We start from the raw sequence: 26,865 nt of genomic DNA, 5'->3' as shown, positions 1-26,865 counted from the left end.
GAGTTGGGGAGGAGACCCTGCCCCAAGTGGAGGAGTTCAAGTCTTGTTCACGAGTGAGGGAAGAGTGGATCGTGATATCGACAGGCGGATCGGTGCGGTGTCTCCAGTAATGCGGACGCTGTATCGATCTGTTGTGGTGAAGAAGGAGCTGACCCGGAAGGCAAAGCTCCCAATTTACCGGTCGATCTACGTTCCCATCCTCACCAATGGTCATGAGCTTTGGGTTATGACCGAAAGGACAAGATCGGCCGAAATGAGCTTCCTCCGTCGGGTGGCAATGAGCTTCAATCAATCAATCAATGTTTATTTATATAGCCCTTAATCACAAATGTCTCAAAGGACTGTACAAACCACTACGACTACGACATCCTGGGAAGAACCCACATAAGGGCAAGGAAAACTCACACCCAGTGGGACGCCAGTGACAATGATGACTATGAGAACCTTGGAGAGGACCTTATATGTGGGCAACCCCTCCCCCTCTAGGGGACCGGAAGCAATGGATGTCGAGCGGGTCTAACATGATACTGTTAAAGTTCAATCCATAATGGCTCCAACACAGCTGCGAGAGTTCAGTTCAAAGCGGATTCAAGACAGCAGCGAGAGTCCCGTCCACAGGAAACCATCCCAAGCGGAGTCGGATCACCATCGTAGAGATGTCCCCAACCGATACACAGGCGAGCGGTCCATCCTGGGTCCCGACTCTGGACAGCCAGTACTTCATCCATGGTCATCGGACCGGACCCCCTCCACAAGGGAGAGGGGGACAGAGGAGAGAAAGAAAAGAAGCGGCAGATCAACTGGTCTAAAAAGGAGGTCTATTTAAAGGCTAGAGTATGCAAATGAGCTTCTCACCCAAGAAATAGGGTGAGAAGCTCTGCCGTCCGGGAGGAACTCAGAGTAAAGATGTTGCTCCTCCACATCGAGAGGAGCCAGATGAGGTGGTTCAGGCATCTGGTCAGGATGCCACCCGAACACCTCGGGTCACGTCCAACCGGTAGGAGGTAGACCCAGGACACATTGGGAAGACTATGTCTCCCGGCTGGCCTGGGAATGCCTCGGGAAGAGCTGGACGAAGTGCCTGGGGAGAAGAAAACGCACACCGGGGCCGACTCCGACATGGCGGCGAGGGGGCGTGGCCGGCGGACCTGCAGCAAGGCGGGGCGAGATGGACGTCAGGTGCTTGGATCGCCCGCCTGGACGCAATTCTATAATCACCTGTCAGTGTGTAAAAGGGCAGCAGCAGAGAAGGACAAGCAGTGCATGAAGACAGAAAGCGAACGAGAGCAAGACGCAGACGACGACAACGACTTGGGCGGCTGAAAAGGAAGCGGCAGAGCTAGCATTTGGAGGAGGAGCTGAAAAGCGACCAGACGAGAGACTGGGGTTATTAGAAAAAATTAAATAAGTCACAACGCTGCTCGTAGTCATGTCCGTCCTTGGTGGTCCATGGAACCTGGAGGGAGGAAGACCTCCATACTTTAATGTTTTAGCCATTGCTTTACCATTTTGACGTGTGTTTGGGGGTCATTGTCCTGTTGGAACACCCAACTGCGCCCAAGACCCAACGTCCGGGCCGATGATTTTAGGTTGTCCTGGAGAATTTCAATCAATCAATCAATGTTTACTTATATAGCCCTAAATCACTAGTGTCTCAAAGGGCTGCACAAACCACAACACAAACCACTACGACATCCTCGGTAGGCCCACATAAGGGGCAAGGAAAATTCACACCCAGTGGGACGTCGGTGACAATGATGACTATGAGAACCTTGGAGAGGAGGAAAGCAATGGATGTCGAGCGGGTCTAACATGATACTGTGAAAGTTCAATCCATAATCAATCAATCAATCAATGTTTATTTATGTAGCCCCAAATCACAAATGTCTCAAAGGACTGCACAAATCATTACGACTACGACATCCTCGGAAGAACCCACAAAAGGGCAAGGAAAACTCACACCCAGTGGGCAGGGAGAATTCACATCCAGTGGGACGCCAGTGACAATGCTGACTATGAGAAACCTTGGAGAGGACCTCAGATGTGGGCAACCCCCCCCCCTCTAGGGGACCGAAATGGATCCAACACAGTCGCAAGAGTCCAGTCCAAAGCGGATCCAACACAGCAGCGAGAGTCCCGTTCACAGTGGAGCCACCAGGAAACCATCCCAAGCGGAGGCGGGTCAGCAGCGCAGAGATGTCCCCAGCCGATACACAGGCGAGCAGTACATGGCCACCGGATCGGACCGGACCCCCTCCACAAGGGAGAGTGGGACAATGGGACAATGAAAAAGGAGGTAATCCTCCTTTTTCATTGTCCCATTTACTCTCTGTAAAGCATCAGCAAAACAGGCTGGGGAGAAGAAAGTCTGGGCTCTCCTGCTTAGGCTGCTGCCCCCGCGACCCGACCTCAGATAAGTGGAAGAAAATGGATGGACGGATGAAGTACGTGCTCCAATCACAAACAAATAAGAGTTGTAGAAATGATTGGAAACTCAAGACAGCCATGACATTATGTCCTTTACGACCGCGACTGTAAGTGCAGTCGAAAATCGGGACCAGAAGAAGCCTTTTGATCAACGGTACTTCGCCACATGGTGAAAAACATTTTTTTAGCAAACAGAACTGGTGACATCACTCATCCACTCATCGGTTTTGAGCAGACACACACCAGATAGATGTTTGCTGGAAGGAGGCCCGCTGACGTGCTCGGAGATGAGGTAGGATGTGAGTGTTGGGTCAACATGCGTTGGGTGACCTCAACACTCACAAAGCGTACGACTGCCAGCATCGCGTAAATGTCTGCCCAGGGAATGGTTTTTCTTCCCATACAAGGAGATGTTTGTCAGACTCGTCTCCCCGTAAGCCCTTTTATCGTCTCTTGGACGTACAAACCCCGTTTCCATATGAGTTGGGAAATTGTGTTTAATATAAATATACACGGAGTACAATATTATGCAAATCATTTTTAACCCATATTCAGTTAAATGCACTACAAAGACAACATATTTGATGTTCAAACTGATAAAAAAAACAATTCTTGCAAATAATCATTAACTTTAGAATTTGATGCCAGCAACACGTGACAAAAAAGTTGGGAAAAGTGGCAATAAATACTGATAAAGTTGAGGAATGCTCATCAAACACTTATATGGAACATCCCGCAGGTGTGCAGGCTAATTGGGAACAGGTGGGTGCCATGATCGGGTATAAAAACAGCTTCCCAAAAAAATGCTCGGTCTTTCACAAGAAAGGATGGGGCGAGGTACACCCCTTTGTCCGCAACTGCGTGAGTAAATAGTCAAACAGTTTAAGAACAACGTTTCTCAAAGTGCAATTACAAGAAATTTTGGGATTTCAACATCTATTCTCCATAATATCATCAAAAGGTTGAGAGAATCTGGAGAAATCACTCCACGTAAGCAGCATGGCCGGAAACCGACATTGAATGACCGTGACTTTCGATCCCTCAGACGACACTGTATCAAAAACCGACATCAATCTCTAAAGGATATCACCACATGGGCTCAGGAACACTTCAGAAAACCACTGTCACTAAATACAGTTTGTCGCTACATCTGTAAGTGCAAGTTAAAGCTCTACTATGCAAAGCGAAAGCCATTTATCAACAACATCCAGAAACGCCGCCGGCTTCTTTGAAGTGAAGTGAATTATATTTTTATATAGCGCTTTTTCTCTAGTGACTCAAAGCGCTTTACATAGTGAAACCCAATATCTAAGTTACATTTAAACCAGTGTGGGTGGCACTGGAAGCAGGTGGGTAAAGTGTCTTGCCCAAGGACACAACGGCAGTGACAAGGATGGCGGAAGCGGGAATTGAACCTGCAACCCTACCAACTGAGATAAACCGCTTTGGGCTGGAAATGAACTAAGATGGACTGATGCAAAGTGGAAAAGTGTTTTGTGGTCTGACGAGTCCACATTTCAAATTGTTTCTGGAAATATTGGACATGGGAAAGAATTCCACTTTCAAAGCTTCAACAATTACTTACTCAGCTCCAAAACGTTCCAAAGCGGGTACTTTCCTGGCCCGTCCGCAGTCCAGACCTGTCTCCCATCCAAAATGTGTGGCGCATAATAAAGCGTAAAATACGACAACGGACTGTTGAACGACTGAAGCTCTACATAAAACAAGAATGGGAAAGAATTCCACTTTCAAAGCTTCAACAACTAGTTTCCTCAGTTGTTAAAAGAAAAGGTGATGTAACACAGTGGTGAACATGCCCTTTCCCAACTACTTTGGCACGTGTTGCAGCCATGAAATTCTAAGTTAATTATTATTTGCAAAAAAATGAATAAAGTTTATGAGTTTGAACATCAAATATCTTGTCTTTGTAGTGCATTCAATTGGGGCGGCATAGCTCGGTTGGTAGAGTGGCCGTGTCAGCAACTTGAGGGTAGCAGGTTCGATTCCCGCTTCCGCCATCCTAGTCACTGCCGTTGTGTCCTTGGGCAAGACACTTTACCCACCTGCTCCCAGTGTCACCCACACTGGTTTAAATGTAACTTAGATATTGGGTGTCACTATGTAAAGCGCTTTGAGTCACTTGAGAAAAGCGCTATATAAATATAATTCACTGGATCATTCTGTCAGTTATTTGATGTCGAACTCCAGGATGTAGAGAAGGAGGCAGGCATTGAATGGGAAATCATGGTTTTAATTTAAAATACTAAAACTAGAACAAACAAAGGGTACAAACAAAAAGCGCGTACATGGACGGAATAACAACTAAGGGAGCTAGCACTGGGAGCTAGAAAAACAAAAAGGAAATTTACCATGGAAGCTTTGTGGAAAACAAACCGAAAAACTGGAAATAGCTAATGCTAAACAGAAACAGCTTACCGCTACGACGACCAGGACAAAATGTAGCACGGCAGGTAGTAGCTGTAACAAAATGACACGACAAGAGCGGCATGTGGCAACGACAATACAAATGACAGCTCGGTTGGTAGAGCGACCGTGCCAGCAACTTGAGGGTTGCAGGTTCGATTCCCGCTTGTGCCATCCTAGTTACTTTCGTTGTGTCCTTGGGCAAGACACTTTACCCACCTGCTCCCAGTGCCACCCGCACTGGTTTAAATGTAACTCAGATATTGGGTTTCACTATGTAAAGCGCTTTGAGTCACTTGAGAAAAGCGCTATATAAAATACTACACGGTCTAGCTCCAGCCTATCTTTCCGATTGTATTGTACCATATGTCCCGGCAAGAAATCTGCGTTCAAAAGACTCCGGCTTATTAGTGATTCCTAGAGCTCAAAAAAAGTCTGCGGGCTATAGAGCGTTTTCCGTTCGGGCTCCAGTACTCTGGAATGCCCTCCCGGTAACAGTTCGAGATGCTACCTCAGTAGAAGCATTTAAGTCTCATCTTAAAACTCATCTGTATACTCTAGCCTTTAAATAGACCTCCTTTTTAGACCAGTTGATCTGCCGCTTCTTTTCTTTCTCCTATGTCCCCCCCTCCCTTGTGGAGGGGGTCCGGTCCGATGACCATGGATGAAGTACTGGCTGTCCAGAGTCGAGACCCAGGATGGACCGCTCGTCGGGACCCAGGATGGACCGCTCGCCTGTATCGGTTGGGGACATCTCTACGCTGCTGATCCGCTTGAGATGGTTTCCTGTGGACGGGACTCTCACTGCTGTCTTGGAGCCACTATGGATTGAACTTTCACAGTATTATGTTAGACCCGCTCGACATCCATTGCTTTCGGTCCCCTAGAGGGGGGGGGTTGCCCACATCTGAGGTCCTCTCCAAGGTTTCTCATAGTCAGCATTGTCGCTGGCGTCCCACTGAATGTGAATTCTCCCTGCCCACTGGGTGTGAGTTTTCCTTGCCCTTTTGTGGGTTCTTCCGAGGATGTTGTAGTCGTAATGATTTGTGCAGTCCTTTGAGACATTTGTGATTTGGGGCTGTATAAATAAACATTGATTGATTGATTGATATAAATATAATTCACTTCACTATTGAATATGGGTTGAAAAGGATTTGCAGATCATTATATTCTGTTTATATTTACATCTAACACAATTTCTAAACTCATACGGAAACGGGGTTTGTAGTACAACAAAGCTGGCACCGAGCTGAGAATGCAGGTGTGCGTCCTTTCGGGAAGGATGTCGCGAACCACACCGCCGTCACACGTCGGCGCCGCTTGATGGATGAGGCCGAGCGCTTTTCGACGGCGTCTTAATAGCGCGGAGGTGCCGACAGATCCCGCTCACGCATGCGGCGTAACAGCTGCCTGACAACTTCCTCCGACTGTCGTTTGTACAAAACAGCACATAACTCTGCAGCCGAGTTCACAACCTTGAGCAGACGACGACACAGATCATTTTTTCGTTTTTTTTTTTGTTTTTTTTTCAACCAAAATCCCACAAAAAAAAACAAAAAAACACTTATGTTTTCCATCGTAGGGGCAGGTCTGGATAATAAGCATGTTCGCCAATGTTTAGGGCATCGCCCAAGAATGTCCTAAAGTTGATCCCCGGGTGATGTCACCACCGCCCCACTTAAGCAACCACATGGCAAGAAGATGTACGGCCGGCCCGGCGTAGCAAGAAGGAGGCGGAGGGGAGGTTGTGGTGGTTTGCAGCTACTGTTTGGGGACAAAAACATCCTCCCGCAGTCATGCACTTATTGAGACTTAGACTTAGACTTCCTTTTTTATTGTCATTAAAATTTGAACGAAATGTCGTTACATAACTTCATGGTAGTGCAGGATGAAAAAAGCAATAAGGTGCATAATAAGGTGCATATATAATTAAATAGGCCCTGCGATGAGGTGGCGACTTGTCCAGGGTGTACCCTGCCTTCCGCCCGATTGTAGCTGAGATTTTTTTTTGTTTTGTTCAGTCATTGTTGGAGCATAAAATTGTTTTTAACATGGCTGTGCAGCACTTTGGAAACGTTATTGTTGTTTAAATGTGCTATATAAATAAAGTGGATTGGATTGGAGATAGGCCCCAGCGCCCCCCGCGACCCCGAAAGGGAATAAGCGGTAGAAAATGGATGGATGGATATAATTAAATAAATATATATAAATATATATGTATGAATAAATACATATATGAAATAAATAAATGATAAATGGGTTGTGCTTGTATAGCGCTTTTCCGGCATAGCTCGGTTGGTAGAGTGGCCGTGTCAGCGACTTGAGGGTTGCAGGTTCGATTCCCGCTTGTGCCATCCTAGTTACCTCCTTTTTTAGACCAGTTGATCTGCCGCTTCTTTTCTTTTTTCTCCTATGTCCCCCCCTCCCTTGTGGAGGGGGTCCGGTCCGATGACCATGGATGAAGTACTGGCTGTCCAGAGTCGAGACCCAGGATGGACCGCTCGTCGGGACCCAGGATGGACCGCTCGCCTGTATCGGTTGGGGACATCTCTATGCTGCTGATCCGCTTGAGATGGTTTCCTGTGGACGGGACTCTCGCTGCTGTCTTGGATCCGCTTGAACTGAACTCTCGCGGCTGTGTTGGAGCCACTATGGATTGAACTTTCACAGTATCATGTTAGACCCGCTCGACATCCATTGCTTTCGGTCCCCTAGAGGGGGGGGGTTGCCCACATCTGAGGTCCTCTCCAAGGTTTCTCATAGTCAGCATTGTCGCTGGCGTCCCACTGAATGTGAATCCTCCCTGCCCACTGGGTGTGAGTTTTCCTTGCCCTTTTGTGGGTTCTTCCGAGGATGTTGTAGTCGTAATGATTTGTGCAGTCCTTTGAGACATTTGTGATTTGGGGCTATATAAATAAACATTGATTGATTGATTGATTGATAATAAGGTGCATATATAATTAAATAGGCCCTGCGATGAGGTGGAGACTTGTCCAGGGTGTACCCTGCCTTCCGCCCGATTGTAGCTGAGATTTTTTTTTGTTTTGTTCAGTCATTGTTGGAGCATAAAATTGTTTTTAACATGGCTGTGCAGCACTTTGGAAACGTTATTGTTGTTTAAATGTGCTATATAAATAAAGTGGATTGGATTGGATTGGAGATAGGCCCCAGCGCCCCCCGCGACCCCGAAAGGGAATAAGCGGTAGAAAATGGATGGATGGATATAATTAAATAAATATTAAATGATAAATGGGTTGTACTTGTATAGCGCTTTTCCGGCATAGCTCGGTTGGTAGAGTGGCCGTGTCAGCAACTTGAGGGTTGCAGGTTCGATTCCCGCTTGTGCCATCCTAGTTACCTCCTTTTTTAGACCAGTTGATCTGCCGCTTCTTTTCTTTTTTCTCCTATGTCCCCCCCCTCCCTTGTGGAGGGGGTCCGGTCCGATGACCATGGATGAAGTACTGGCTGTCCAGAGTCGAGACCCAGGATGGACCGCTCGTCGGGACCCAGGATGGACCGCTCGCCTGTATCGGTTGGGGACATCTCTACGCTGCTGATCCGCTTGAGATGGTTTCCTGTGGACGGGACTCTCGCTGCTGTCTTGGATCCGCTTGAACTGGACTCTCGCGGCTGTGTTGGAGCCACTATGGATTGAACTTTCACAGTATCATGTTAGACCCGCTCGACATCCATTGCTTTCGGTCCCCTAGAGGGGGGGGTTGCCCACATCTGAGGTCCTCTCCAAGGTTTCTCATAGTCAGCATTGTCACTGGCGTCCCACTGGATGTGAATTCTCCCTGCCCACTGGGTGTGAGTTTTCCTTGCCCTTTTGTGGGTTCTTCCGAGGATGTTGTAGTCATAATGATTTGTGCAGTCCTTTGAGACATTTGTGATTTGGGGCTATATAAATAAACATTGATTGATGATTGATTGATGGTTGTGTCCTTGGGCAAGACACTTTACCCACCTGCTCCCAGTGCCCCCCACACTGGTTTAAATGTTACTCAGATATTGGGTTTCACTATGTAAAAGCGCTTTGGGTCACTAGAGAAAAGCGCTATATAAATACAATTCACTTCACTTCACATATTTACAGTAAATGAACAAGTAGATTAATAATTAATTTCCGTTGTGTCCTTGGGCAAGACACTTTACCCACCTGCTCCCAGTGCCACCCACGCTGGTTTGAATATAACTTAGATATTGGGTGTCACTATGTAAAGCGCTTTGAGTCACTTGAGAAAAGCGCTATATAAATATAATTCACTTCACAATTCACTACTTTCAAAGTACTCAAAGTGCTTTGACACTACTTCCACATTCACCCATTCACACACACATTCACACACTGATGGAGGGAGCTGCCATGCAAGGCGCTGACCAGCAGTGAAGTGAAGTGAATTATATTTATATAGCGCTTTTCTCTAGTGACTCAAAGCGCTTTACATAGTGAAACCCAATATCTAAGTTACATTTAAACCAGCGTGGGGGGCACTGGGAGCGGGTGGGTAAAGTGTCTTGCCCAAGGACACAACGGCAGTGACTAGGATGGCGGAAGCGGGAATCGAACATGCAACCCTCAAGTTGCTGGCACGGCCACTCTACCAACCGAGCAGCCATAAGGAGCAAGGGTGAAGCGTCTTGCTCAGGGCACAACGGACGTGACGAGGTTGTTAAGAGGTGGGGATTGAACCAGGGACCCTCGGGTTGCGCACGGCCACTCTCCCACTGCGCCACGCCGTAAATAAATAAATAGATTACTGTACGGATAAATATATATATTGCACTTTTTCACACACGTTTATGGATGTATGTTATATTGTCTGTTTTTATTCCAGCGAGTTAATCCATCTTGGGGGGAGTTGAGGGGTTTATTTAATTATGATGCGTTCAAGAGCCTTACGGCCTGGGGGAAGAAGTTGTTGAGAGTTGGAGTGTTGAGATCCGCTTTTTGGATCCTCCACATTTTATTGTTTGTCGTTCCATTTTTATTTCCACTCTCCCTCTGATCCTATTATTTCCTGTTTAAATCGGTCACCATGGTAGCTTATCAGTTTCACCTGTTTCCCACGGCCCTGCACACCTGTCCTCACTAATCACCTGCCTTATTTAAGCCTGCATCTTTTGCTGTTCAGTCTGGGATCCAAATGTGTTCATGCACAACGGTACGTCTGCTTTGCGCTTTTGCTTACGTGCAAATTTCGGTATTATTCTCGTGAGCTCTCACGCTGCGCACTTTTATTCAATCTTAGCTCTCATGCTAAATGTTTTGTTTTCCCCTTTGTGTGCCTATGTGCCCGTTTAGTTTATTATTTGTTTATCTACCTCAGTAGAAGCATTTAAGTCTCACCTTAAAACTCATCTGTATACTCTAGCCTTTAAATAGACCTCCTTTTTAGACCAGTTGATCTGCCGCTTCTTTTCTTTCTCCTATGTCCCCCCCTCCCTTGTGGAGGGGGTCCGGTCCGATGACCATGGATGAAGTACTGGCTGTCCAGAGTCGAGACCCAGGATGGACCGCTCGCCTGTATCGATTGGGGACATCTCTACGCTGGTGATCTGCCTCCGCTTGAGATGGTCTCCTGTGGACGGGACTCTCGCTGCTGTCTTGGATCCGCTTTGAACTGAACTCTCGCGGCTGTGTTGGAGCCACTATGGATTGAACTTTCACAGTATCATGTTAGACCCGCTCGACATCCATTGCTTTCGGTCCCCTAGAGGGGGGGGTTGCCCACATCTGAGGTCCTCTCCAAGGTTTCTCATAGTCAGCATTGTCACTGGCGTCCCACTGGATGTGAATTCTCCCTGCCCACTGGGTGTGAGTTTTCCTTGCCCTTTTGTGGGTTCTTCCGAGGATGTTGTAGTCGTAATGATTTGTGCAGTCCTTTGAGACATTTGTGATTTGGGGCTATATAAATAAACATTGATTGATTGATTGATTGACATGCAAATTTCAGTATTATTCTCGTGAGCTCTCACGCTGCGCACTTTTATTCAATCTTAGCTCTCATGCTAAATATTTTGTTTTCCCCTTTCTGTGCCTATGTGCCCGTTTAGTTTACTATTTGTTTACCCTAGCTTTCATGCTAGCGTCTTTTGTTTGCCTTTTCTTTGCTCCAGTATTTTTGTTCTCTAGCACCTTTTGTTGAATAAATCATTAGTTCATACCTTTTGCTGTGTTCAATTTTCGACGCATCCTCGAGGAAATCGAACCCGGCATCACAATGCCGAACAGGCGTAACACTGGAAGTTCTGCTTCGGAGGCTGCGGAACCTCTTTCTAGAGTCCAGCAGTGAAAGCAGTCCTTGGTGGGGGTGGGAGGAGTCTTTGCAGATTTTCTGAGCCCTGGTCAGGCAGCGGCTTTTTGCGATCTCCCGGATAGGAGGAAGAGGAGTCCTGATGATGTTTTCCGCCGCCCTTGCCACTCTCTGGAGAGACTTCCAGTCTGGGACATTGCAGGATCCAGTCCAGAATGAGATGCTGTTGGTCAGCAGGCTCTCTCTTTTTAACGGAAGTGTAGATAGAACATATTAAAGAGAAAAGAAAGCAGATTTGGGCGGTATAGCTCGGTTGGTCGAGTGGCCGTGCCAGCAACTTGAGGGTTCCAGGTTCGATCCCCGCTTCCGCCATCCTAGTCACTGCCGTTGTGTCCTTGGGCAAGACACTTTACCCACCTGCTCCCAGTGCCGCCCACACTGGTTTAAATGGAACTCAGATATTGGGTTTCACTATGTAAAAGTGCTTTGGGTCACTAGAGAAAAGCGCTATATAAATACAATTCACTTCACTTCCCATATTTACAGTAAATGAACAAATAGATTAATAATTTGTTTTTTACCATTTGTCCTTCATCCATCCATCCATCCATTTCCTACCGCTTGCTCCTTTCGGAGTCGCGGGGGGTGCTGTAGACTATCTCAGCTGCATTCGGGCGGAAGGCGGTGTACACCCTGGACAAGTCGCCACCTCATCCCAGGGCCAGCACAGATAGACAGCATCCATCCATCCATCAATGTTCTACCGCTTATTCCCTTTTGGAGTCACTGGTGCCTATCTCAGCTACAATCGTACGGAAGGCGGGGTACACCCTGGACAAGTCACCACTTCATCGCGGGGCCAAGACAGATAGACAGCATGCATCCATCCATCCATGTTCTACCGCTTATTCCCTTTTAGGGTCACGGGGGGCACTGGTGCCTATCTCAGCTACAATCGAGCGGCAGGCGGGGTGCACCCTGGACAAGTTGCCACCTCATTAAAGGGCCAAGTCAGCAGACTAAATTAGGAGCCTTTGTTTGTTTACTTACTAATAAAATATAAATTGTCGAGTATGTTTACTATTTTATTTAAGGACAAACTTGCAATAAAAAACATATGTTTAGTGTACCCTAAGATTTTTTGTTAAAATAAAGCCGAAAAAGCCTTTTTTTGTGGTCCCCTTTATGTAGAAAAGTAGCGAAAACTATCGAAGTAATTTTGATACCAAAATATTGGTATCGGGATGACACTAAATGCACGATTAAAATTAGTGTAAAGTACTTTTTTTTTTATTATGCAACGTGTTCTCCACATTGCATATTTAATAAAAATAATAACGTTAAAATGTTTTGACCTTGACTCGTCAAGTGTCATGATCCGTGGTCTGGATCATGTTTAGTTTAGTTCTTTTCTGTTAGTTTGGACTCCCTTTGTTGTTTGTGTACCTTTGTGAGTTAGTTTGGTCACCATGGTAACGTATTAGTTTCACCTGCTGCGGGTTTCCAGAAGCACACCTGTTTTTGTTCATTACTTTCTTATTTAAGCCTGCCTTTTCCCGTCAGTCGGTCTTGGTCCCTTGTTTGCAACCGTTTCGTTGGTATTTACTAGATTTCTTGTTACCTGATCCTGTGCTAGTGTTAGCATTAGCTTCTGTGCTTTCGCCACGTGTTTCTTTTCGTCTGTTTTTGTACCAGTGTTTTTGTTTACAAATCATTCTTACCTTTTAGTTGTTGTCCGGAGTGTCTATGTTTGCGTTGGAGGAACGATCCCGCATTAAAATGCGACCCACACGTGACATCAAGACAGGTCTGGACGTTGTTTTCTTACATTCCTGTGTTTTGTTTCATTTCCTGTCTAGCACTCTTATTTTGGTTTCCATATTTTGTTTGCCTCGTTTGTTCCAGTCTGGGTGCTGGCTTCCACACCTGTCCCTGATTGGCCATCAGCACACACCTGTCCCTGGTTAGCAATCAGGAGGCTTTATATGCCTTTGCTTGCAACTTTGCAATGCTTCTTTGTTTTGTGGCTACGCTACTCGTTCGGTGCACTCCTCAGCTGCACTATTTTTTTGTTTTGTTTGGTAACTTGTCATCCTTGTCAGACTATATGTTTGTCTCTGCATCCTGGGGTCAACAACCTCACACCAGATCCTAACACCCTGCACGCTAAAATTAGACTTTACCATGGAATATAGTTAAAGTCCTCCAGAAATATCATGTTACTCCTTAATCCAACGACACTTTAAGTTTATTTTCTTTATTGAGAAATTACAATTCTGTTGCCAGTGTAGTCGTGCTACTGGGTTTTCACTCAGTCCTGTTATTGTTACCCCCCCCCGGTAAAAAAAAATTTAGGCACATTCCACAAGTCCCATGATCCACAGGAAGTCACATTGTTAAGATCTTCTGCAAGTAAACATCCATCGGCCCCACAGTTACTTGATGGAGTACATTTTTAGAAATAGGAAAAAGTATTCATTTGCATAAGTTATAATAAATAAAGTGACACCATATTGCTGCTGTATGACAAATGAATGCAGGAGATGGCGGACAGCTTGACTTATGGTTGCATTTGTCCATGCTTCAGTAACTTCATGTATTTTTCTGTATATTTGATGTGATTAAGCAAACTTTAGTACGTGTACACAATCACCTAATTCGGGGGTCAGCCACCCGCGGCTCGCGAGCCACATGCTGCTCTTTAAGTGGCTCCTTGGAGCGTTTAAAAAATAATTGAAAATTTTGTTTTTGTTAGAAAGCCCATTGTTTAATATGTTTGTGTGTATTTGGTGAACTTTTGTCCTACTAATTTCGGCGGTTCTTGAACTCACCTTAGTGTGTCTCATTTTTGTCCACCGGATGTTTTATACTGTGCATGAACGCACAATCGTGCGCTTTGTTGATTTTATTGACTTGTTGGAGTGCTAATCAGGCATATTTGGTCAGTGCATGACTGCCAGCTAAACAATGCTAGCATGCTATTTAGGCTACCTGTATGCACATATTGCATCATTATGCCTCATTTGTAGGTATATTTGAGCTCATTATATATCCTTTACATTTTTATCCATCAATCCATCCATCTTCTTCCGATTATCCGAGGTCGGGTCGCGGGGGCAACAGCCTAAGCAGGGAAACCCAGACTTCCCTCTCCCCAGCCACTTCGTCTAGCTCTTCCCGGGGGATCCGAAGGCGTTCCCAGGCCAGCCGGGAAACATAGTCTTCCCAACGTGTCCTGGGTCTTCCCCGTGGCCTCCTACCGGTTGGACGTGCCCTAAACACCTCCCTAGGGAGGCGTTCGGGTGGCATCCTGACCAGATGCCCGAACCACCTCATCTGGCTCCTCTCGATGTGAAGGAGCAGCGGCTCTACTTTGAGTTCCTCCCGGATGGCAGAGCTTCTCACCCTATCTCTAAGGGAGAGCCCCGCCACCCGGCGGAGGAAACTCATTTCGGCCGCTTGTACCCGTGATCTTATCTTTTTGGTCATGACCCAAAGCTCATGACCATAGGTGAGGATGGGAACGTAGATCGACCGGTAAATTGAGAGCTTTTCCTTCCGGCTCAGCTCCTTCTTCACCACAACGGATCGGTACAACGTCCGCATTACTGAAGACGCCGCACCGATCCGCCTGTCGATCTCACGATCCACTCTTCCCCCACTCGTGAACAAGACTCCTAGGTACTTGAACTCCTCCACTTGGGGCAGGGTCTCCTCCCCAACCCGGATATGGCACTCCACCCTTTTCCTTTTACATAGTGACATCCAATATCTAAGTTACATTTAAACCAGTGTGGGTGGCACTGGGAGCAGGTGGGTAAAGTGTCTTGCCCAAGGACACAACGGCAGTATCTAGGATGGCACAAGTGGGAATCGAACCTGCAATCCTCAAGTTGCTGACACGGCCACTCTACCAACCGAGCTATGCCGCCCCAAAAACAAGGCAGCGGTTTTATTAAACACATACACTTTTTTTTCTTTTTTTTCTTTTTTTTTTCTTTGTCATGAAAAAGGGACATTTTTTCATGAAAAAGGGAGTTTTTTGTGGTTGTATATTGTGTTTTTCATGCTGATTTAATAAAAATAAAAAAATATATATATATTTTTTTAAATAAAAATTAATAAAAAAATTCTTCTGCGGCCAGGTACCAATCGGGCCACGGCCCGGTGGTTGGGGACCATGCAATAAAGAATATTGTTGTTTGTTTTGGAGGAACAAGTGTCAATGTGAAATAACATACTAGTAAGCAGTAGGTAATGACAATAACATAAACATAACAGTATTTACTATCAACACAGACGCCTTGTTGCCGGTGCACTGTTTCAATACTGGCTGGTCTTGGTCACAACAAATATTTAACACTAACCCCCCCGACCAAAATGTAAAGTTTGTTTTTTTTAACAGCGCTTCCAGACACAGATGTCCGTGACATTGGCTTACCGCCTCGAGTTCTCAGCAGAAGAACAAACGCGAGCGAGATTGCCGTCTGCGAGCTGAGGTCATGTTTTAATAAACATCTGTTGCTAGTTAGCACGCCGCTCTGGCTCTCACACCCCTGCTGCTCCCGCATCGGTCGGCATGCGATGAGGTCATCACTCAAGGACGGGCCCTCGGTTTATCAAAGGGGAGCCGAGTTCACCCATCCTCCCTATGCTGTCATTACCTCCCTGTACTTTGCAAGGCATTGGTCTGACGCAGGGGGCCGCCCCATGGCTAAATTGGGGCCCTTGGCAGAATTTGTAGGGCCCCCAACTCTATGACTACACATGTTTACACTTTATCCATGTGAGACTATTTTAATACTTAAAAAAAACAAAAAACCTTGAGTTATATTTGATATTTGTATTGAACTAAATGAAAATTAGTGGGAATGTTAATGTTTTCAATGCAAAATAACTATCGATCTATCCATTCATTTTCTAATTTGACCCATTTAAAACAATAAAAAAATATGTATGTATATTATATTTTATTCTTACTCATGTCCCCCCGCGTCGACCTTTTTCTACCTTTTACGGATTATCATAAGTGGCGACCCATCATTAAAAGCATTTAAATCCCATCTTAAAACTCATTTGTGTCAGGCTTGCCCCTGACAGTTTGGTTGTGTTTTAGTTTTTCCTCTGTGCTGGTTGTATTTCCTGTCAGCGCTTTTGTTTTGGTTCTGTTTTCTGTTTGTCTCCCTTAGCTGATTGGCACCTGGCCACACCTGGTGTCAATCAGCCAGATACTATTTAAACCGGCTTTGTCCTCCACTCGGTGTTGGAATATTGTTGTTGCGATCCACTACTTGAATCACCACATATGTTTTATACTTCCAGTTGTTGTATCACTGTTCTACACTCTTACTTCCTGTTTAGTCAGTCACCATGGTTCCTCATTGTTCCCACCTGCTAATCACGGTTTCTGCACACCTGCCACTTTTTGATTACTCACCTATTTAAGCCGGTCCCTTTTCGTCATTCTTTCTGGGACTCTAATTTGCCTTCGAGCAACATTTACGACTGTCTACTACCCGTATGTATTTTCTCGCTAGCTCTTACGCTAAACCACTCGATATTCCAGCTTTCATGCTGAATGTTTTTTTGTTTACTCTTTTGTGTGCTTCGTGCCAAGTATAGTTTTTGTATTTTCTATTCCTAGCTTTCATGCTAGCGCCCTTGGTTTATTTTTGTCTGTTAGCTCCAGTGTTTTTATTCATAGTCTGTTTTTGTTAAGTGTGATAAATCATTTACACTTACCGTTGCAGTGTTCATGCCGACGCATCCACGAAGGGACCAATTTGGCATCACTATGCCAACCAGTCGTAACAATTGTTGTGTCGTTTCGTTGTATGCTGTAAACTATAAAATAATCCCTGGATCCTGACTCCTGTTCCTGCTTCCTGGTTTCTGGGTCGTGTTTTCTTTTTCTTATTTTTGAACATTAAAACCATGTTTTCCTGCTCAATGCCTGCCACCATCTCTGCATCTTGGGGTTCGTCAACAACGCACTGTGACAATTTGTATACTTTAAATAGACTCCCCTTTTAGACCAGTTGATCTGCCGTCACTTCTCTGCTATGGTGTTAAGTGACCACAGATGACGCGCTAGCTGTTCTAAGTCAGGGACCCGGGCGGTCCCCTCCAAGGTTTCTCATTGTATCCCATTGAGTTTTTTTCTTGCCCTGATGTGGGATCTGAGCCGAGGATGTCTTTGTGGCTTGTGCTACCCTTTAAGACACTTGTGATCAATGGCTATATATATAAACTTGTATTGATTAATTGATCAGTGTTCCTTTTCTGTTACCTTGTACAATATGTGTCTAATCTTGAACAGATTTGTGCTAAAAATTGTTCTTGTGCAACGACAATAAATATCCATCCATCCAACATAAGCATAATATAATTTAGATTTATATAAAAAAATATATTTTGATCCTTCCTAGGACAACTTTTCCCTGGGCTTCAACTCAGACCAGCATTAACTCAGTCCCACAGTGAAAATTTGATGGGAAGTTTGCCTCTGTAGTATCAGTGGCAGAGCAGGAAGGGGCTAGGAATACCTTTGCTGTAAAATGCCATATGAAGCCCCCTGTCATTCATCAGTTGACATTTTTCACATACTTCTTCATGCCTCCCACTTGTTATCTGCATATATAACTCAAATGCCATCACTAAGAAGGCTCAGCTGCACTTCCTGAGAGTCCTCAAGAAGTACAACCTGGACTTCAACCTGCTGCTGACCTTCTACCGCTCGTCCATGGAGAGCCTGCTGACATACTGCATCACAGCGTGGTACGGCAGCTGCACCACTGCAGCCAGGTAGAGGCTCCAGAGAGTGGTACCGGCAGCACAGCGGATCATCGGCTGCCCTCTCCCACCCTGGCTTTGACCTGTTTGACCTGCTGCCGTCAGGAAGGCGTTACAGGGTCATCAGGTCTAAGACAAACAGACTCCAGAATAGTTTTTTCCCTAAAGCCATAACCACGGTGAACTCACCAAGGCACTAATATTATAGTTTAGCACCTCTCTGTGTGCATTTTTCTTACTTTCCACTCACAATCTGAATGCTTTATAATATGTCCAATATAACAATATTGGACATATTATTAAAAATATCCAATAATATCAGCCTGTCGATATTATCGGCCGATAAATGCTTTAAAATGTAATATCGGAAATGATCGGAATCGGTTACTAAAATTGCAGCGCGCCAATAAACCTTAGAGGTACCGTCTATGCATGCCGGCACAGTCACATATGTGGCTTCTACACACACACACAAGAGAATGCAATGCATAGTTGGTCAACAGCCATACAGGTCACACTGAGGGTGGCTGTAAATGTAATATCGGAAATGATCGGAATCGGTTACTAAAATTACAGCGCGCCAATAAACCTTAGAGGTACCGTCTATGCATGCCGGCACAGTCACATATGTGTGGCTTCTACACACACACACACACAAGAGAATGCAAGGCATACTTGGTCAACAGCCATACAGGTCACACTGAGGGTGGCCGTATAAACAACTTTAACACTGTTACAAATATGCGCCACACTCTGAACCCACACCAAACAAGAATGACAAACACATTTCAGGAGAACATCTGCACCGTAACACAACATAAACACAACAGAACAAATAACCAGAAACCCTTGCAGCACTAACTCTTCAGGGATGTTACAATATACACCACCACACCCCCCACAATCTACCTAAATTCGGAGATCTCAAGGTTGGCAAGTATTCTCTAGTATACTCTGGACTGAATCTGTGTGCCAATCAAAGTATAGTATTTCCTGTAGTTGTAATGGGTATCAGGATTATCTCAAGGAGAGAATGTCCCAAATTCCAAGCTATTCTGAGGCATGTTAAAAAAAATAATGCACTTTGTGACTTCAATAATAAATATAATAGTGCCATGTTGGTATTTTTTCCATAAATTGAGTTGATTTATTTTGGAAAACCTTGTAAAATGTTAATTCCACGACTGTATTTATCGGTATCGGTTGATATCAGTATCGGAAATTAAGAGTTGGACAATATCGGAATCTCCATTTATCGAACATCTCTATTCTGTATATATGTATATAGTATAATATTTGAACAACACAATCAGAACATTCGGTTCTCAGGTCTGGACCGTGCACCTTACCTCCTTTTGCACCATTTTCTTTTCTTCCCTTCCTATGTTTTGAATATTGATAGACTGTGGCACTGATACTGGAGTTGCTTTTAATCTCATTGTACCTGTGTATAGTTGTCATGTCTTGTGATTATGTTCTGTTTGTTTTTGACTCCATTAATTCCTGTTTTTGCGCACCCTGTTTTTTTAGTATCCATGACAACTCATTAGTTTCACCTGCCTCATTGGTTTGAACTCACGTACCTGTTGTTAATCATGTCACTATTTAAGCCTGTCATTTTCTGTTGGTCATCCTGGTGTCATCCCTCTTGTTTTTGCTCTGCCCACGCCATAGTTGGTACTGATGTCCATTGTTCGTGCTGCCTTGCTCATGACACAGTAAGTGTTGTTTGTTTTATGTTCATAGTTTATGGTTAAGTATTAGTTTTGTTTCCCTGTGTTAAGTTTTGGGCCTCCACTGTGAGTGCCTTTTGTTTGTAGCTTTTGAGTTAAGATTAAAATCATGTATTTACCTTCACGCCTTGTCCCGTCAAACAAACCCCACCACAGTCCTCGTTTTGACAATAGTGATAATAAAAGGCCTTCTATTCTATTCTATATAGCGGGGATGTCCAAAGTGCGGCCCGGGGGCCATTTGCGGCCCGCAGGTAATTTTTTGACGGCCCCACGGCACATTTTAAAAATACGATTGAAACATTTTTAAAACGTAAAACGTGATATAAAAGAGCAAACCGGTGAAATGTAACAAGAAAATGTTGCAATGTTTACTCTAATAACACAAAGCTGCCATGCAGGCTGTTTCTTTCTTTCGAAAATAATAATGAATCAAAATCAATGTCATTATGAATTATTGACCTATTCAAGGCTCCAATTAAAGCACGTTACATTTTCCACTTTGAGATATTTTTTGGGGAAAATTTTGCATATTTTGTGTTTGCCATGTAAAAAAACTGAGCTGTTTTTTTTTAAGAAGAGCTTAAAACAAACAAACAAAACATAAACAACAATAAAACTTAAAATTAACGGATATATCTGAAATTGATCTCCAGATTATTGTGCTAAACGTAAGCAGTAAAAAAAATATATATAATTAATTTTTTATTTAGCGGTTTAGCTCTGTTGGTAGAGCGGCCGTGCCAGCAACTTGAGGGTTGCAGGTTCAATTCCCGCTTCCGCCATCCTAGTCACTGCCGTTGTGTCCTTGGGCAAGACACTTTACCCACCTGCTCCCAGTACCACCCACACTGGTTTAAATGTAACTTAGATATTGGGTTTCACTATGTAAAGCGCTTTGAGTCACTAGAGAAAAGCGCTATATAAATATAATTCACTTCACTATTACTTTTGGATCCCCAATAATTTTTGATTTGTTTAATGTCATTGCTCAAAAAATAATAAAATCAATGGTGTTATGAGTTATTGACCTTTTTAATGCTCCAACTATTAGATAATCTCAAGTATTCCACTTAAAAAAATTATTGGGTGAAAATATTGCATATTTTGTGATTTTTTCCAATAAAAAAAGAGCATACAACTTAAATCTTTAAAATCATTATACTGACAGATATACCTAATGTTGATCTAGAGCAGGGGTGTCAAACTCAAACACAGAGTGGGCCAAAATTTAAAACCGAACAAAGCCGCGGGCCGAGGTTGAACAAATTAACCTTTTAATAGGGACCCAAACAAGTTTTGCATTGAATATTGAACAAGCAAGGCTTATATAACTTTATAGTGACATGCAAAATCGAGATTCAAATAATAATAATAATTAAAAAATATCAATGGCATATCAAATAAAATTTAAATAAAAATTGAATGCCTCTTTTCGGCGGCGGGTTTGAGGTGGACAGGGTTTGGTGATAGCGGGGGGTGTATATTGTAGCGTCCCGGAAGAGTTAGTGCTGCAAGGCGTTCTGGGTATTTGCTCTGTTGTGTTTAGGTCGTGTTACGGTGCGGATGTTCTCCCGAAATGTGTCATTCTTGTTTGGTGTGGGTTCACAGTGTTAAAGTTATTTATGCGGCCACCCTCAGTGTGACCTGTATGGCTGTTGCCCAAGTATGGCTTGCATTCACTTGTGTGTGTGTGTATAAGCCGCATATATTAAACGCTGTTTGTATGGAGGAAAAGCGGACGTGGAGACAGGTTGTAGAGAACGCCAAAGGCAGTGCCTTTAAAGCCCACACCAAGTATTGTTGTCCGAGATGAAATTCGGGAGGGGTACTGAACTTCGGGAGTCTCCCGGGAAAATCGAGAGGGTTGGCAAGTAAGAGTGTTAGCGGTGAATGCGGTGTTACAGCGGTGGGCCAGCTCTAATGTTAATTTGATATTGCCTCAAGGGCCAAGTGAAATTACATTAAGGTTTTACTACTTACGTATAAAATACTACACGGTCTAGCTCCATCCTATCTTGCCGATTGTATTGTACCATATGTCCCGGCAAGAAATCTGCGTTCAAAGGACTCCGGCTTATTAGTGATTCCCAAAGCCCAAAAAAAGTCTGCGGGCTATAGAGCGTTTTCCGTTCGGGCTCCACTACTCTGGAATGCCCTCCCGGTAACAGTTCGAGATGCCACCTAAGTAGAAGCATTTAAGTCTCGCCTTAAAACTCATTTGTATACTCTAGCCTTTAAATAGACTCCCTTTTTAGACCAGTTGATCTGCCGTTTCTTTTCTTTTTCTTCTATGTCCCACTCTCCCTTGTGGAGGGGGTCCGGTCCGACCCGGTGGCCATGTACTGCTCGCCTGTGTATCGGCTGGGGACATCTCTGCGCTGCTGATCCGCCTCCGCTTGGGATGGTTTCCTGCTGGCTCCGCTGTGAACGGGACTCTCGCTGCTGTGTTGGATCCGCTTTGGACTGGACTCTCGCGACTGTGTTGGATCCATTACGGATTGAACTTTCACAGTATCATGTTAGACCCGCTCGACATCCATTGCTTTCCTCCTCTCCAAGGTTCTCATAGTCATCATTGTCACCGACGTCCCACTGGGTGTGAGTTTTCCTTGCTCTTATGTGGGCCTACCGAGGATGTCGTAGTGGTTTGTGCAGCCCTTTGAGACACTAGTGATTTAGGGCTATATAAGTAAACATTGATTGATTGATTGATTGACATGGCGGGCCAAATTTGGCCCGCGGGCCAGAGTTTGACACCCATGATCTAGAGATTTAAAACTTGAATAATAATAAAAAAATATATATTTTATATTTTTTGGACCAAAACCCTTTGGGGTCCCTGAGATCAATCCTGAGTGGAGGCCGAAATGTATATTTTTTATACATATATTGTTTTTGTTTTTTAAATAAAATATATCAAAATGGCCCCTGCTTGCTTTGAATTTTCAGTGTGCGGTCCTCAGTGGAAAAAGTTTGGACACCCCTGCTGTATGGGCTGGCCTTTCTCTGACAAGTTGGACCCCAAGATGAAGAACCTCTGATGTCATCGGTGATGCAATAACTGCTACTGACCTCTCACGCTCCTGCTCCAGCAGGTTGGTGAATTCGTCGCTCTTCTTCATGAAATCGCCGTGGTTGCGCTTCTCGTCGGCCATCTTGTACAGGGCCTGCTTGTGGGCCTGCTCCACCATCAGCAGCTGCTCCAGCATCCGGCGGTACGTCTCCCTCTGCTTCTCCACCAGCTTGTCCAGCTGCAAGACAGAAAGCTAGGTTCAGGTTTTGTTTTGGTTTTGTTTTCTATAGTAAACAACAGGACCGGGCCGGTACCTCCACCATGGGTTGCTCATAGATGTCCTCCTGGAGGCCATCAGCTTTGTCCTGAATGGCATCTCGTTGCAGAGCCTGCAGGACTTTTTGCGGCACGACGAAGCCGTATTTGGCTTCCAGAAGGGCAACATCAACTTTGTCCGCCTTCAGCACTGTGATCACTTCATCCCTGGCCTGCAGGAAGCAGAATATAGATCAGGCCCGGGTAATTATTTTGACACAGTGGCCACATTTACAGAAAAAAATACGTCTGAGCGCCGGTATATCTATTTTTGAACACTAATTGAAAATCTCACAATAATGTCTGATTGAATGCTAAAAACTGGAGTGTACTGGAGAGAAGGCTACGCAGGATAGTCGAATCTCGGATTCAGGAGGAACAGTCTGGTTTTCGTCCTGGTGGTGGAACTGTGGACCAGCTCTATACTCTCAGCAGGGTTCTTGAGGGTGCATGGGAGTTTGCCCAACCAGTCTACATGTGCTTTGTGGACTTGGAGAAGGCATTCGACCGTGTCCCTCGGAGTCCTGTGGGGAGTTCTCAGAGAGTATGGGGTATCGGACTGTCTTATTGTGGCGGTCCGCTCCCTGTATGATCAGCTTCAGAACTAGGTCCGCATTGCCGGCAGTAAGTCGAACACATTTCCAGTGAGGGTTGGACTGTCCTTTGTCACCGATTCTGTTCATAACTTTTATGGACAGAATTTCTAGGCGCAGTCAAGGCGTTGAGGGGTTCCGGTTTGGTAACCGCAGGATTAGGTCTCTGCTTTTCGCAGATGATGTGGTCCTGATGGCTTCATCTGACCGGGATCTTCAGCTCTCACTGGATCGGTTCGCAGCCGAGTGTGAAGCGACCTGAAGGAGAATCAGCACCTCCAAGTCCGAGTCCATGGTTCTCGCCCGGAAAAGGGTGGAATGCCATCTCCGGGTTGGGGAGGAGACCCTGCCCCAAGTGGAGGAGTTCAAGTACCTAGGAGTCTTGTTCACGAGTGAGGGAAGAGTGGATCGGGAGATCGACAGGCGGATCGGTGCGGCGTCTTCAGTAATGCGGACGTTGTATCGATCCGTTGTGGTGAAGAAGGAGCTGAGCCGGAAGGCAAAGCTCTCAATTTACCGGTCGATCTACGTTCCCATCCTCACCTATGGTCATGAGCTTTGGGTCATGACCGAAAGGATAAGATCACGGGTACAAGCGGCCGAAATGAGTTTCCTCCGTCCTGTGGCGGGTCTCTCCCTTAGAGATAGGGTGAGAAGCTCTGCCATCCGGGAGGAACTCAAAGTAAAGCCGCTGCTCCTTCACATCGAGAGGAGCCAGATGAGGTGGTTCGGGCATCTGGTCAGGATGCCACCCGAACGCCTCCCTAGGGAGGTGTTTAGGGCACGCCCAACCGGTAGGAGGCCACGGGGAAGACCCAGGACACGTTGGGAAGACTATGTCTCCCGGCTGGCCTGGGAACGCCTCGGGATCCCCCGGGAAGAGCTAGACGAAGTGGCTGGGGAGAGGGAAGTCTGGGTTTCCCTGCTTAGGCTGTTGCCCCCGCGACATGACCTCGGATAAGCGGAAGAAGATGGATAGATGGATGGATGGATGGATGAATGCTAAAAACGTTATGACAGACCGCCTTAAAAAACATAATGGAATTTTACATGTTTCTATGAAGGATAAAACACTGAATATTGACAAAATATGAATGTCGCACCCCCTATCGATCTCCATATTTTACAATCAAGTGAAACGCAACAAAAATGCATCACTAAGCTTTAGAACTTTGTTCTAAAAAATTATTTCCCATTGTTGTTTTATGTAAAGCTTCAGTCGTTCAAGAGTCCAGGGTCTCCGATGTCGTATTTTACGCTTCATAATGCGACACACATTTTCGATGGGAGACAGGTCTGGACTGCAGGCGGGCCAGGAAAGTACCCGCACTCTTTTTTTACGAAGCCACGCTCTTGTTACACGTGCTGAATGTGGCTTGGCATTGTCTTGCTAAAATAAGCAGGGGCGTCCATGAAAAAGACGGTGCTTAGATGGCAGCATATGTTGTTCCAAAACCTGTATGTACTTTTTAGCATTAATGGTGCTTTCACAAATGTGTAAGTTACCCATGCCCTGGGCACTAATGCACCCCCATACCATCACAGATGCTGGCTTTTGAACTTTGCGTCGATAATAGTCTGGATGGTTTGCTTCCCCTTTGGTCCAGGTGACACGATGTCGAATATTTCCAAAAGCAATTCGAAATGTGGACTCGTCAGACCACAAAACATTTTTCCACTTTGCATCAGTCCATCTTAGATGATCTCGGGCCCAAAGATGCCGGCAGCGTTTCTGGATGTTGTTGATAAATGGCTTTTGCTTTGCATAGTAGAGCTTAAACTTGCACTTACAAATGTAGCGACAAACTGTATTTAGTGACAGTGGTTTTCTGAAGTGATCCTGAGCCCATGTGGTGATATCCTTTAGAGATTGATGTCGGTTTTTGATACAGTGCCGTCTGAGGGATCGAAGGTCACGGTCATTCAATGTTGGTTTCCGGCCATGCCGCTTGCATGGAGTGATTTCTCCAGATTCTCTCAACGTTTTGATGATATTATGGACCGTAGATGTTGAAATCCCTACATTTCTTGCAATTGCACTTTGAGAAACGTTGTTCTTAAAATGTTTGACAATTTGCTCATGCAGTTGTGGACAAAGGGGTGTACCTCGCCCCATCCTTTCTTGTGAAAGACTGAGCATTTTTTGGGAAGCTGTTTTTATACCCAATCATGGCACCCACCTGTTCCCAATTAGCCTGCACACCTGTGGGACGTTCCGAATAAGTGTTTGATGAGCATTCCTCAACTTTATCAGTATTTATTGCCACCTTTCCCAACTTCTTTGTCACGTGTTGCTGGCATCAAATTCTAAAGTTAATAATTAGTTGCACAAAAAAAATAAAAATAAAGTTGATCATTTTAAACATCAAATATGTTGTCTTTGTAGCATATTCAACTGAATATGGGCTGAAAAGGATTTGCAAATCATTGTATTCCGTTTTCTATTTACATCTAACACAATTTCCCAACTCATATGGAAACGGGGTTTGTAGATGAATATTCGGCTGGTCCCAACTTACCTGCAGCTCTCCCTCCAGTAAACTCAGCAGGAAGACCATGTCGTCACGGGAAAGGTCTCTTCCCTTCTCCCTCCGGCCCACCTTGTCGGCGCCGCCCCTGACATTCTTAGTCGCCTTGTGGTTCCGCTGGATGGTGCCGGTGTCGTCTGGCGGCTCCCGATGGCGACCGCGCCGTTCTGCCCGGCCTGAGGGTTCCTCCCGCTCCGAGTTTTCCGACTGAGTGTCCGCTTGCTCTTTGGCTAACTTGACATTGCTGATGTCCTCCAGGCTGCTGCTGCGGGAGCGCATGTTGAAGTCCTGAAGGGAGAAATCTTTTGTTTTAGTCCTACTGAAATGAGGTTTTCTTATTCAAACGGGGATAGCAGGTCCATTCTATGTGTCATACTTGATCATTTCGCGATATTGCCATATTTTTGCTGAAAGGATTTAGTAGAGAACATCGACGATAAAGTTTGCAACTTTTGGTCGCTAATAAAAAAGCCTTGCCTGTACCGGAAGTAGCAGGCGATGTGCACGTGACGTCACGGGTTGTGGAGCTCCTCACATCTGAACATTGTTTACAATCATGGCCACCAGCAGCGAGAGCGATTCGGACCGAGAAAGCGACGATTTTCCCATTAATTTGAGCGAGGATGAAATATTCGTGGATGAGGAAAGTGAGAGTGAAGGACTAGAAAAAAAATTGTATTTTGGGGCTCCCAGACACAACTAACTTACACATAGCACCAGCTGGAGAGTGAGATAATACTGTTTTAATAGCACTCGCCACCTGGGTCTTCATTTGGGAGG

The 26,865-nt window shown here is 45.1% G+C and overlaps 1 protein-coding gene across 1 annotated transcript in view; it reads right to left on the bottom strand.

Moving 5' to 3' along the window:
• Nucleotides 1-26,865, bottom strand: part of filip1l (filamin A interacting protein 1-like) — a 137,890-nt gene that overhangs the window by 63,599 nt on the left and 47,426 nt on the right. The window contains exons 2-4 of the mRNA XM_061889902.1: nucleotides 26,077-26,373; nucleotides 22,964-23,137; nucleotides 22,709-22,887 (exon numbers count right to left, since the gene is read on the bottom strand). Of these exons, the coding sequence (XP_061745886.1) occupies nucleotides 22,709-22,887; nucleotides 22,964-23,137; nucleotides 26,077-26,364 (641 nt within the window). The 5' untranslated portion in view covers nucleotides 26,365-26,373. The remainder of the gene's footprint in view (nucleotides 1-22,708; nucleotides 22,888-22,963; nucleotides 23,138-26,076; nucleotides 26,374-26,865) is intronic.

This window comes from Nerophis ophidion, linkage group LG27 (genome assembly GCF_033978795.1).
Source record: "Nerophis ophidion isolate RoL-2023_Sa linkage group LG27, RoL_Noph_v1.0, whole genome shotgun sequence".
NCBI classification, from domain to species: Eukaryota; Metazoa; Chordata; class Actinopteri; order Syngnathiformes; family Syngnathidae; genus Nerophis; species Nerophis ophidion.
Note: the sequence above shows the minus strand (reverse complement) of the source record. Positions and strands in the feature narration are given on the sequence as shown.